We start from the raw sequence: 14,201 nt of genomic DNA, 5'->3' as shown, positions 1-14,201 counted from the left end.
TTATTATTATTATTAATATTATATTATATATATATACATTTAAATTGCAATAATATTTCAAGTCTCGGGCCGGCAATACCACAACTGAGGTGCCCTTGAGCAAAGCACCGAACCCCCAACTGCTCCCCGGGCGCCGCGGCATAAATGGCTGCCCACTGCTCCAGGTGTGTGTTCACGGTGAGTGTGTGTTCACTGCTATGTATGTGCACTTTGGATGGGTTAAATACAGAGCACGAATTCTGAGTAAGGGTCACCATACTTGGCTGTATGTCACGTCATGTCACTATATTTTTAAGTGTAATTTATTTATGTGCTGGCAAAGCTGAATTTTCAGCATAATGGTGTCACATGATCCTTTAGAAATCATTTTAATATGCTGATTTGTTGCTCAAGGAACATTTCTTATTATTATCAATGTTCAAAACAGTTGTGCTTCTTAATATTTTTGTGGAAACCATGATAATTTTTTTCATGAGTCTTGGATAAATAGAAAGTAAAAAAAAAATACACCATATATTTTAAATATAAATATTCTGTAACATCATAAATGTTGTTACTGTCCCTTTTGATCATTGAATGCATCCTTGCTGAATAAAAGTATTCATCTTTATTTTTTTAATGACAATGTTGGAATTGTTAGTGGACAATTTGAATAAACTAGTGAGTGTTAAGAGTGAGCGCTGCGAATAGGTAGACATCTCATGGGCTGCTTTTAAAAGCAGATATTTGGTTGCATGGGATGCTTGACTGAATGTATTCACTGAATTGAGTGATGGAGCGCGCTGCTGATGGAGCCTCATTGTCTAGTACTAATGGCTAACAGCAAACAACTGTGGGCTCCTCAGGCCAGACAAAGTGGTGATAGCTTGTTTCTGTCTGCAGGCTCAGACACAGGCTCCAGTCTGACCTAGTTCTGCTGCCGATAAAAAGAGAATTAAGAGCAGTCCAGCCACAAATCGCAGCCCTACTTCCAGTTCTGACAGGTGAACAGTCATTCACAGATGAGTGACATGGAGAGGGAGATCAGAGGGAAATGCTTAAATACATGAATAGAATAGAATAGAATAGAATAGAATAGAATAGAATAGAATAGAATAAATGTCAAATATGTCTAGCAGTGTGCAATGTGTGAGATCAAAGTTAACCTACAGTATAAGCTCTGTGAGCATGTTGTTTAAGATAAATACATGACAATGATGTATGGGTAGATGGTTTTTCTACAGAGATTGACAGACAAAAAAAGGCAAAAACAAAAAAGAAAGACAGTCATTATGCAGGTAACTGCCAAAGTGGCCAGTGAGTCTGAAAAAGCCAGTGTGCTCAGTGACTGCAGGAGAGGAAGAACAGGCTCAGACACCTGTGTGGTGTCTGTGGTGCTGTGTGATTGCCTCACTGTTTGAATTATATCAGCTAATGATAAGAATCACTGAAGAATGACATGAAGCGAATATTATCAAGAAGTAACAGCTTCTGAAAGCCTGCTGTCATATTCAGCTGAATATCAGAGACCATTCTAAATCACAGCAATAAAGGTTTGCACATAATTTAATTTCATATATGGGTGATTCTTCAACTAGGGGAACTTTCTGTCCCCTACAATGATTTTAAAGCAAAAATATATATCAGTACATTAACAGTTCATGGTCAGTAACATTTTTTTATGTTTCTGAATGAAGTATTTTATGCTCACCATAGCTGCCTTTAAAAAAAAAAAAAAAAACGTAATAATGTGAAATATTATTACAATTTAAATAAACTGTTTTCTATTTTAATATATTGTAAAATGTGAATTTTCAGCATCATTACTCTTCAGTCTTTAGTGTCACATGATCCTTCAGAAATCATTGTATGCTGATTTAGTGCTCTAGAAACATGTATTATTATTATGTTCAGTGTTGAATACATTTGTGCTACTGCTGCTTAATATTTTTGTGGAAACTGCGATACATTTTTTTCAGGATTATTTGATGAATATAAAGTTCAGAAGAACAGTGTTTGAAATTGAATTCTTCTCTAACATCATTATCTTTACTCTTACTCAACCCAAACTTTTGAGGGGTAGCGTAAATATACTATTTATATATGTACATATTAATTTGGTATTTATACACTGTAAAATGTGGTTAAGAGCAATTGTTATCTTTTCAACTAACAGTTAAAAATGACTTTCATTGATGAAACCTACACTTAATATTAATTCAGTCAAATTAAATAATATTTCTGAACAACAGTTACATGGATAAATTGAAGAATCACCCATATCTGAACATAGGTCTAGTGTAAGCCTGTATTAACATCTGTCTTGAGGTGATCATTGTTTACACCTAGTATTAGCATGCATCTTCAGTCACCATGTCGTCACCTTAACTTCACAAATGAGACATTAAGCTGAGTCCTCGCTGTTATTGTACTCAAGTATATTAACAGTTTGTGTGACTGGATCAAAAAGTATATTGGACCTGTTTGTCTACTTGTGTTCGGATGACCTAAGATGACTTTTATTACTAGGTACAAAATGAGACCATAATTTAATCCAGACCATCTGAGCAAAAGCATCAGTACAGCAACGCTGTGTTCTGACAAAAGCAAAATGACTGAATTATCATTAGCAGGTTCAAGTCTACATGTAAAAAAATGGATATATGAACAGAGAGAAAACAGAGAGAAAGATGAGAAGAATGGCATGAGCTGAACACAGAGGACAGGAAGGATGTCAAAGGGGATCTGGCTGTTCATAAAGATTAATCGATTCACAGGTGGAAAGTGCTAAGAAAGCATTTGTGGGCTTTCTGTGCTCCCAGCAAATTACACACTGATTGATATGGATCCTATAGCCACCAAGCATCGGATTTATGAAGTAAATCTGTTGATATGGACACACACACACACATTCAAAAGCACTGCACATACACAGCTGTGTTCAGGGAAGTAATTTTCTCATTTATTTCAGGGTTTATCTTGTGAGCCAAGACCTAAAAGCTCCCAGTAAATCCTCTTTTATACACAAAAACAAACACATATACTTAAATAGACTGACTCTGACAACTTAGTAAAGGATTTTTGGGCCTAAATTAGCCATTACTGCAATACTGCAGAAAAAAAAAACTAAAAGAAAAATCTACCATTTGCAGAAACAGACAGCACTTCAGTTAATTCAAATTGAGTCTGGAAAGAAATAACTGTCATTAAAGCGCCCCTGCTGTTATAAAGCCCCAATGAATACCAGCATGCACCTGTTTGTGTGTGTGACAGAGAAACAAGAAGAGAACGAGTGAAAGGATAGATGGAAGCCCCTCAAGGTTTCCTGTCACAGCAATGTCATTGCTGGAGGCTGGTGTATCCCATGTTGCCATATACTGCTGGCTGATGTTTAGTGCAGCAACAGTGACAAACTATATGGTTTCCTCCTAAATAAAACCCTGCTCTCATTAAACCATTATGTTATCGTCAGCCAATCACAGGAGAGCTCACATTAAAACACTGATATGATGGCAGAACTCTCCTCAGTTTAAATGCACTCAGATTAACATGAGGAATTTCAGTTTAAGATAGGAATATTGAGGTAGTATCACACAGCTATCAAAAATTCATAAGCTACAGTTATAATGCATATTTGTCCCTGGTGATTTTAATGTTATAGCTATACTGTTTTACTGTTACAGCTCGAATTATTATAATAAAAAATAAAAAAAGTGATGTGACATACAGCCAAGTATGGTGACCCATACTCAGAATTCGTGCTCTGCATTTAACCCATCCAAAGTGCGCACACACAGCAGTGAACACACACACCGTGAACACACACCCGGAGCAGTGGGCAGCCATTTATGCTGCGGCGCCCGGGGAGCAGTTGGGGGTTCAGTGCCTTGCTCAAGGGCACCTCAGTCGTGGTATTGGCAGCCCGAGACTTAAACTCACAACCTTAGGGTTAGAATTCAAACTCTCTAACCATTAGGCCACGACTTCCCCTTAATTAAATCAGCCTGGTGGCCAAATTATTTTTTTACTTGCACTACTATTAACTGTTAGTTGAAAAGATGACAATTGCACATTACCACATTTTACAGTGTATAAATACCAAAAAAATAAAAACATATCAAAACACTACTGTTCAAACATCTTAGATCAGTAAGAGACATTTATAAATGTTATAAAAGATTTATTTTTCAAATAAATGTTATCCTTTTAAAGTTTGTTTTAAAAAAAGTTCAAAAGAATGGTTTCCACCAAATTATTAAGCAGTACAACTATTTGTAACATTGATAATAATAATAAGAAGAAATTTTCTGGAGGATCAAGTGGCACTGAAGACTGGAGTAATGGCTGCTGAAAATTCAGCTTTACCATCAAAGGAATAAAAATAGAAAATAGTGGTAAAATTGTAAATTGTAATAATATTTCACAATATTACTGTTTGTTTGTGGGCTTGATGAGCATATGACACTACTTTGAAAGAAATAAAAAATCTTGCTGACCCCAAACTTTTAAAAAGCATACACTTAATCATTTTGAAAGGAATAACACAAGTTAGGTTTTGCACAGCTATTCTTTGCATAATTTAGTAACTGTAAAAAATAAAAATAAAACACTTTCATTCTGACACTCTAGACATGGAGGTTTAGTAATTTCCCCATTATCGTACTGTCATCTGCACAATGTCCGCTTCTCTTCTCTTATATGAGACGGTAAGTGTGCTGCTATATGATACAATCTCTGTATTATATTGAGCCTCTATCTTAAACCCAGTTACACTAATTCAAAATCCTTACAGCTATGAATTGATGCGAGGAACTAACATAATGTAAATCCTCACTCAATACATGGCTTATTTTCTGGCAGTAATATTCATTCAAGACTTGTTCTATGCTAATTCACATACATGAAAAAGCATCCAAAGCATCATCAGCACAGCACCTCAGGTTATAGTCACGCAGCAGCAGAATACAGCTGTCAGTCCTGTTTGAAGTGCTAATACTCATCTGCTCATAGACATTTCAGTATACAACCATATTTATAACCAAAGACACAACCTTACATTTTCAGCAGTCACAACCAAATTCTGAGAAGGGTTTGCGGGTTATAGTTTTACTGGAAATCAATCATATTTGGGATGTTTTTTTTTTTAAATCATACTCTTGTCAATGAAATATTAGATCATTGCACTTTTTCCCATTCTGGCCTTTAATGAACAAAATTCTCGACTTCAACCAACTGGTTGAGATTTGTTGAGTAAAACTGCTTATCTTCCTGCAATCTGATGAAGTTCACAAATAATGGTTTCAGGTGGATATGATTATCATGGATCAGAAAAGCAGCAAATCTGAGCTGGGTCTGATTCACAGTGTTTTTACCCCTTTACTCTGCCAAACGGTGCTCTACCATTTGATTGAGAAACAGGACAATAATAGAGAGTTCCTGACCTTGTATCTGTGAGGACAAAGTGTTTAGATTAAATATTAAACTGTTAAATTAAATGTTCTCTCATTACCATCATTATCACTATGGTCACAGGCATTACTTATGAGTTAGAAAAGGGGATTGACTCCTGTTTTATTTTTAGTACAGTTTGAATATCCGTTTGGCGGAAATGTAAAAAGTAATTTGTAACCATTCCTCTACCTGTCCTTCAACCCAACAGATATATTCTATGCAGAAACTCAAATCAGACACAAATCACCTCAACAGCACTCAAACAATCAGAACAAAGGCAAAATTAGGCTGGTGTCAGGATGGTTATTTTTACCTAGATCACAAGGATAAATGCTATTTTAACCCTGACTGTCCTGATATATGTGATGCACAATAATTTAAACAGCTTAAGAGAGGTTAATGGGAGTGTTTACAGGATAAGACAAGACACTTGTGACAAAGCATTCAGTCAGGTTATATATACTTCAGGTACATGTTTTAAATGTATTCATGTTTTAAAAGTTTTTTTTAAAATCACATTTACTGTTTACTACAGGGATCCATACCGGTACTGAGTGGTTTGCTAATTATGATTTGTTCTCAATTCTAAAGTTCTAAATTTTGAGAAAAAAAAAGATTCAACTTCACAGCTCATAGCTCACCCAAAAAATGAAAATTAGCTGTTATTATACTCCCTCTCTGGTCATCCAAGATGGTGACTATTTTTTTTTTTTTTTTTCAGTAGAGCAGTAAAGATAATTTTTTGCTGAAACTTTGATATTTGGTCATTTATAAAAGTCAACGGCTGCCCGTTTTCAGGGTGAATAAATTAATAGCATATTTTCATTTTTGGGTGATCGATCCCTTTTAGAAGTAGCTTCTTAACTGCGCCTCTTCTATTAAATGTATTAAACTGAATGTAAATTTTATTAAAATGTAATGACTAAGTATATGACTCTGTACATAAACTATGATTATTTTAATGGTTTTGCAATGTAAGCAAAGTATATAAATAAATTACTATGGTACTATACACATATATTTTATTACACTTACAATATGTTCAAACATTCAAAGGTCAGTATGATTTTTTTAAGAAATAAATAATTCAAAAAGGATGCAATAAATTGATCATGATCTTGGAAAGAGTTTCTGTATTATCTATACACTACAACATTTGCATTGGGAACCACCGATAAACACATTACACAACAAAATATCACACAACCATGAGAATGAACCTACATCACACCATCGATCTCAGTTTCTTCAAGATTCATCCAGGAACTCTTTCTTCTTCATCTCTCTATCCCTTCTTTTCATCCTAGTAGTGCTTTCATCCCTTTCTTTTCTTTCATCTCCACTTTATGCTTTTGTTATACCCACCTGTCTTTCTTGACACCTATTTCTCCTTTTCATTCCTCAGAGCAATGCCCTTAGACTCTCTGTCCTCCAAACCTTCGACACCTCCACTTTCTGCTCTCTTCACTCTCTATAGAGCGCAACAGTCAGGTTCCAGAAGTAAAAACTCCATTCACTTTTCTCCTTACGGAAAGTGATTTTTAACAATAACTGATAAAAGTTTAAAGACAGATGTGTTGTGAGCTCTGAGGTTATTAATCGATTGTATATGCTTTTGTTGAACCCATCTGATCGCATTAATTCAACTTGTTTTTATAAAATTGTCTAAAGGCCTTGACACACCTTTTAAACAATAGTCAAATGACATAAACAAACTACCTGGTATAGACAGTCATTTCCTTTCACTCAGGTGCATTTACAGAATAGCTGGCTTTTGGCTGCAGGCTTTGCGGTGTGTTAATGTAAGGTGAAAACTTGTGGATGTTTTATTAATGGGTTATAAGAATGGTGATTGTTTTTTTGCCTCGCATCGGCTACGTCTGGGCCAAAAAGCTGCACTTGAACACACCAAACAGATGACAGCCGACTGCAAACTAGAATGTGCTTTCTGCGCCTGCGTGAGAGGATATACCTTTCCATACCTGTAGGTGGCAGTAGATTGTATTGTCGTTTCAAAAAGGGAAACCGGAACTAGTACTGCACACATACAAACATAAACAAAGCAGCGTTTGCGTACCATTTTCACAGTACTTTTTCGCTCACCACAGAGGGATTTGCTTGTGTAAATATGTCTGATAATCTGCAACTGGCACTCCCAATGTTCGGAGAAACCGCACTAAATGGGTGAAATCTTGAATACTACCGCGACAAGCTCAAGGGGCTTTCCCAAACCTTTGTCGAGAGCTAGAGATAGCTGAAACCTCAGATCTTTAACATTTTGCTCGTCTTTTTCCTGTTTAGTTCCACATGTTGAAGGAACATGTTGAAAAAGCATAACTTTTTGGCCCAGATGCACACAATGTGAGGTGACAAGACAGCCAGCTTTCATCGCCGCTAGTTCTTTGATGTTGGTTTGGTTTGTCACAACCTTATCACAGCGGTTTACAACCAGAGGCCACAGTAAACTTCTAAAAGATTATTTAAATTGATTTCATATAAAATTTAAAAAACAATAAAATAAGCTAAAATGCCTAACAAAAATACACAAAATCACCTTTTTTTATTTCACCCCTACAGTCCTGGATATATGAGGTAGTCCACTTAAAAAGCTGAGATTTCTAGACCTGGAAAAGTCTTGTAAATTTATATAATCTTATAAACCTTATAAATTGCCATATTTTATATTTTATGAATGTGCATTTTTTAATCTTGTTGTGTCAAGCTCTTCAATATTTTATCGGGTAGAAATTGTGAGTAAAAATTTGCTAAAAGTTACAAATTTAAAAGCCCTTCTCCTTAATCCTTATCCAGTAATTCACGAATGACTGGAAAAGTCGTTGAAGTTAAAATAAAGTTGAGAACCACTGGTCTAACAGCTTGTGACCTGCTACAACTCAAATCGATTTTCCAGCAGAAAAGGAAAGAACAGAAGGAGAGAACTTGTCAGATACTCTTTTGTTCTGCTGTTCTTCAGATTATTTGTAGTGAAGCTCCTGTAATGAGCATCAGTGTTCGCCATCCTCTACCAATCCTTCCTTTGTAGGCATACCGGCCCTCCCTGGCGTGCTTACCAAAGCTGGTCTGTCCCAAGAGTGTGTGGGTATGCCTTCAGCAGCCAATCTCTTTCTCTCCTACTCTCTCCCTGCCTTCCTCAGTCTCACTCAAAGCAAGCATTCCCTTAGTTTCAATCCATCTCTCTATCTCTCATCTGCTGTATATGTGCTTTACTCTGCAGAAGAAATTTCTTGTCTTCTCTTGTAGCATTTCCATCTCAGGCCTCATATGAAATCTTTCTATCATTCTTCTCATGCTTTATTTCTTCTCCCAGCAGATTTCAAGGACAAATGCCTCTAAGCCCCTCTTTGCCCATCTATCTTTCTTTGGCTTTTTCTGTCTTTTTTGTTTTTCTGTCTCCATTTCGCAGCCTCCTTTCTGGAGGAGTTACATTGAAACTGTGAAATACAAGACAAAAGAGGAATCTAAAACTAGATTATTATATTTTCTAAAAAAAAAAAAAAAAAAAAAAAAAAAAAAAAATACTATGATACTTTACTGTTGTGGGTGGTTTCCTGGGTGTTGCTATGTGGTTTCTAAGTAGTCCTTCTACTGAGAGTTTTTTTTTAGCATGTTGCTATATGACAGATAGGGTGTACTGGGCGGTCATAAAGCCATGGTCACATTACACTTTGAACATGCCAAATTTCTACAGACACTGCAATGTCTGTAACATGATGTCAAACCCTGTAGCAACTTTTTTCAAAAACATAATTCAACACATAACATATAAAAAATGTAAAAATATGCAATCTACTCTACTGCAACACTGCAATCCTGCAGATTTAAAGTTTGTGTTCTTTTAATTCAGCTAAGAGGTCACAATGTGACTTATAAGTCTTTCTTATCATTGACTTTCACTGTATGGACAAAAACAATTGAAACATTCTTTAAAATGTCTTCAGGGTTGGAATTAATTGAAAGTGAGTAAATGATAACAAAATATTTATTTTTGAGTGAAATGTGTCTTTAAATGCACATTTTCGATTCATTTATAGTCCAACAGGTAAGTCCAAATGCTTAGAAAAGTAAAAGCAATAGAATAGCACACTTCCACTCATCAAGCCACATGATTTGAAGTCCGTAGTGCAAACAATGTGATTCAAGTTGCACAGAAGTTTATTCCTTAGGGTTCAAATAGTAATTGCATTCACAAAACCACTAAAATTCTCTCTGACAACATGCTCACACACTCACTCCAGCTATAATGGGTGTGATGACTTCCTCTGCATCCTATGGTATTCTTACACAGCCACTGAAAGCTCAGAGACAAAATCACAAAAATACACACACACACACACACACACACACACACACTCAAGCATCATTAGCAGTGCTGTGTTTTCCCCATCTCCCTCTTTCCCATCCTCCTGTTTCTCCAGGAACGGTTCCCTCAATTCATCTCTGAGCTCCCACACCCACTGAGCCATCCTCATCACTCCCATTCCTGGAAACCCTGCTCACCAGCAGAGCCCTTGGATCCAACAGACACAGAGCAGTCGACATGAACCACCGAAGGACACTAAACACACGCGCACACACAGACATACACACACCCTCCAACCCCACCTTGCCCCACCCCCTCATCAAAATAATTATATTTTATATATATATATATATATATATATATATATATATATATATATATATATATATATATATATATAACACACAGCAGATGAGGAAAAAACACAAACACGGCAACTAACAAAATACATGCTACATAAGAACAGATGAAGATAAGATTGACATGCCTTGGGATGGTGCATTTCCCATAATGCCTTCACCACGCTCCGCTGCCTTCAAAAGAGAGCCACCAGCCTGCTTCCTGATCCACCCTCCTGGTCCTCCTCCTCTCTCTTGTCTTCACTCCGTGTCGTTAGCCTCTCCCGGAGACAGCCGCACTTCTATTCGCTCCTTTTCTCCTTCCGTCCCTGCCTACCTTTGTCTCGCTCTCTCACTCTTGTCCTCTGTTCCTTTCCCTCTCTCTCTCTCGGCGCGTGAGATGGGCTTTCTCCAGCTGGTTCTCGCAGGCAGCGCCGTACGCGTGTGAGGCGATGTGTGTGTGTGTTTGTGTGTGTGTGTGCGCGAGCGCGAGCGCGCGATTCAGGGAGAACGAGCATGTGCGGTCGTGTGTGTGTGTGTGTGTGTGCACGTCCTTGCTCAGTGCCGTGCAATTGAGCTGGTTTACGAGTGTTGGAGAAAGGAGAAACTGCAAAGAGCTTTTACTTAACACACAGCTTGAACTAAGCAAGAAGAAAAAAAAATAGTAATAGATTAGCATGGTTTTGTTGTTCTCCCCTCTCTCTCAGTCTTTCTTAAAGGTACAGTCTGTTCTCTGCAGTGATTGTGCTAATCTCTTTTCTCTTTGCCCTTCTCTCTTTCTCGGTCTCTGCAGACTCTTTGTAGAGGAACATTAGGAGCTCTAGGGATTGGAGCTCTCCGTGGTTCTGAAAGTCACGGTAAGGACCCTAGGGATCAGTGCTGAGGCGGGGGAGGGAGGGGGAGCCATGGAGGTCCCTCTATAAGCTCAGTGAGACCACCAGGAGTGGAAGGTGACCAAATTTAACATGGAAATGAATTTGGGAAGGAGCTAAAGGGTTAGTTTACTCAAATTAATAAATATAAATTAAATTCTAAATTTTTTCACTTTTTTTTTTAAATAAAAAATTCTGTCATCATTTACTCATCCTCATTTTGACCTTCATTAAGGTCTTTTTTACTTTAAAAAAATACTTATTTATATTATATCAATAATAATAATACTAACAACCATGCATTGATTGTTAATAATAATTATTATTATTATTAATATTATTATTATTATTATTGTTGTTTTATTTGTATTACTAAGTATTATACAAAATATATTATTATTATTATTATTATTATGCTGTATTGTTTTTAAATAATATAATAATAATATTTATAATAATAATTGTTGTTGTTGATATTTGATGTGTTTATTATTGTTGTTGTATTGTTATTTTTAAATTATTATTATTACTTATTATGTTTAATTATTGGCGTTATTATTGTCTTTGTTATTGTTGCTGTTATTTTTAAACATTCTCATTCTTAAATATATTACTATTATTATTATGTTTAATTATTTTTTTGGTTGTAGTGTTATTGCTGTTTTAAATATTATTGTTGTTATTTATTCCTATTCTTAAATAAGTGGGAGTGTCTCAAACGTTACTTAAAATGGTTATATAATATATTTCAACATATTTAAAAACATCTTATCCTGTGCTTCACAGGAAAATGAAGGTCATTCAGGTGTGGAACAACATGAGGGTGAATAAAAGATGGCAGAATTTACATTTTTGGATGCTCTATCCCTTTAGATAATTAAGGTAATGACAGTAATTAATAAAGAATGAGTGAAAAGGTGAAAGGATGGATGTGTGAAGGCATGAGTGAGTTCAGCATAAGGAAACACATTGTGATAGTGATCCTGTGTGCATGAGGGTTTGACAGGAGCTCAGTGTAGAAGTGTCAAGGAAGTGTTGCATGATTGCAATGAAACAAGGCGAGGTTGCCATGACAGCAGCATGTCCTTCTGCATGGGAAGGGGAGGATTTTTGCCCGAGTTAGCAGATGAAGCTGATGAAGGACATGATTCTATGTCATTAGGTGCAATACACACAAGCATGCACAAAAACAGACATACAATAATGACATTAATAAGCAGTCACAGTAACACTCTTTTAAATCAGTTCTTTACCTCTGACCATAGACCAGAAATCAAGCCACCTTTATTTATAATTAAATTCATCAAGGTTTTCTGAAGGTCATAGAAAATGTGTCCTAAAGGTACAATGTGAGAAGTCTGAATGTGAAACTGCTGCACAATGTGACATAATCATAGCCAATCAGAAGATGTTTGATGTTTAATATACAGCTATGCAGAGTGGGACTTTAGACCAATGAGATTTCACTGTGGGTGGGGCTACCCAATGCAATGCCAGTGTTTCCCAAAGCATACACGTTGGGTGGGCCCGAAATGGAGTGTTTGCACCTACAGTACGTCACCATTTGGTCAGTTACCCAAATGCGCGTTCATATTGGAGATACTCGGATGTAGACAACAACATCGATTGCACGATGTTATGATTTCTAAACCACAAAAAAAAAAAACATGTGGAAGCTGTTATTATATAAAGAAGGACTTAGTAAGCTGGAAAGGGTGCGATATTTTGACAAACTAAATGTAACAGGTACTAAAGGGCCGTACAATCTGGCTCCTTCATCATGGACTGACGACACAACAAATCTTCCCTCTATTTCTTATCCCGACATAAGCTGCGTTTCCATTACCTTTCAAACTGCTCAAACTGAAATTGCAAATTGAAAATCCGCCCAATTGCAAACACGTCAGTTTCATAAAAACTCCCATATAACACAAAATCGTTTGTACGCTTACATGAGGTAGTTTTTCAGGCAATTCGAAAAAGGAATATTTAGCAAATCTGCAATGAAAACAGTTTTGTCTCATTTACTGGTCACTTGGCGTACGTAAAAGTCACATGATCATTCTTTAATGTACTATAACCTTGAAGAAACACCTAATACATGGCCGCTTTCAAGTATAATGGGCTTTCTTTGCCATTAATGCTTGAATAACTCCTTATTTACACTGCACACGTCTGCAGCGCATTACGGCTCCAACACGGCCACCAGAGAGCTGATCTCGTCCACTTTAGTCAATGCTTGTGTTTATAGCAGCTGCGCCGCGGCACGTTTCAGAAGCGTCCCAGAAGTGGCTCTCTGCGATTCATCAGACTGATGAAGGCTTGGCCCGAAACGCCACATGTATTTAAACCAATAAAGTTAGATTTCTTCAAGAGGGAGTGTTGCACCTTTTCTAATTGACATTACTTTGTGATTTTTGGTTGCAGCTCCTCTTCTGTTGGTAGAGCGCCTCTTTTTTTTTTTTTTTTTTTTTTTTTTTTTTTTTAGAATTTTGGTATTTTGGTTATTGTATTTAATTTAATTTCCATTTAATGAATAGTAAACTACTGTAGTTTCTGACTGGGATGCTTCCCCAAAGGAAAAAAAGTCAAAGAACATTATAGGACACATATCGAACAAAGATTTTACTAGTATCAGTAAAATCTGTTCCATTAACTGAGAGAGACGATATAATAGAAAAGAAGGAGAACTCTACCATTTAAATGCTGTAATTCTGCATAATTTACAATGCATAATATGAGAATGTACTGTAATGAAAAATATAGCTTATGTAATTATAATGAATTTCAATAAATAAAAATATTGTTGAAATTCACACATTATATGTTATTTGTCACATGTAGTAGACCTTTTTTGTGCCTTGGAGGATTTTCCACCTGGCTACCACCGCAAGTATATTTCAAACCTGTGGGAAGCTCTGAACCTTGTGAAAATAGAAACCAAGTGATCAAAAAAATGTCCTGCCACAGGTGCAGCTAGTTAGAACAAAAGCTCAGGTTCACATGTTAGAAAGCTTTCATCACTTCACACTTTATCACATGGCGCCTGCAGAGGACACGGTGTAACTGTGACATCATGCACTACAGGAGAAAAGACTTGGAACAGATGGTGGAAATACATGAAGGATCATGCAAAAAACACATGAGCACATGCTAAGACAATACATCATGGTACATGGAAAAACCAGGAGCAACAGCAATGGAATAAATGGGTTTATTTTATTGAAGGTCATGTTAAGG

General features: G+C 36.4%; 1 protein-coding gene across 13 annotated transcripts in view; it reads right to left on the bottom strand.

Annotated features, from left to right (window-relative positions):
* Positions 1–14,201, bottom strand: part of LOC109062925 (SRC kinase signaling inhibitor 1-like) — a 125,288-nt gene that overhangs the window by 99,735 nt on the left and 11,352 nt on the right. For 12 of the 13 annotated variants that reach the window (XM_042721979.1, XM_042722105.1, XM_042721999.1 and 9 more), the window contains exon 1: positions 10,239–10,572. The exons of the other annotated variant lie outside the window; for it this stretch is intronic. In XM_042721979.1, coding sequence (XP_042577913.1) covers positions 10,239–10,260 — 22 coding nt within the window. In that variant the 5' untranslated portion in view covers positions 10,261–10,572. Of the gene's footprint in view, positions 1–10,238; positions 10,573–14,201 lie in introns of those variants that run through there. 13 annotated transcript variants of the gene reach the window in all.

The sequence above is a fragment of the Cyprinus carpio genome, chromosome A3, assembly GCF_018340385.1.
Source record: "Cyprinus carpio isolate SPL01 chromosome A3, ASM1834038v1, whole genome shotgun sequence".
Taxonomy (NCBI): domain Eukaryota; kingdom Metazoa; phylum Chordata; class Actinopteri; order Cypriniformes; family Cyprinidae; genus Cyprinus; species Cyprinus carpio.
The sequence above is the reverse complement of the archived record's forward strand: the minus strand, read 5'-3'. Positions and strand labels throughout refer to the sequence as shown.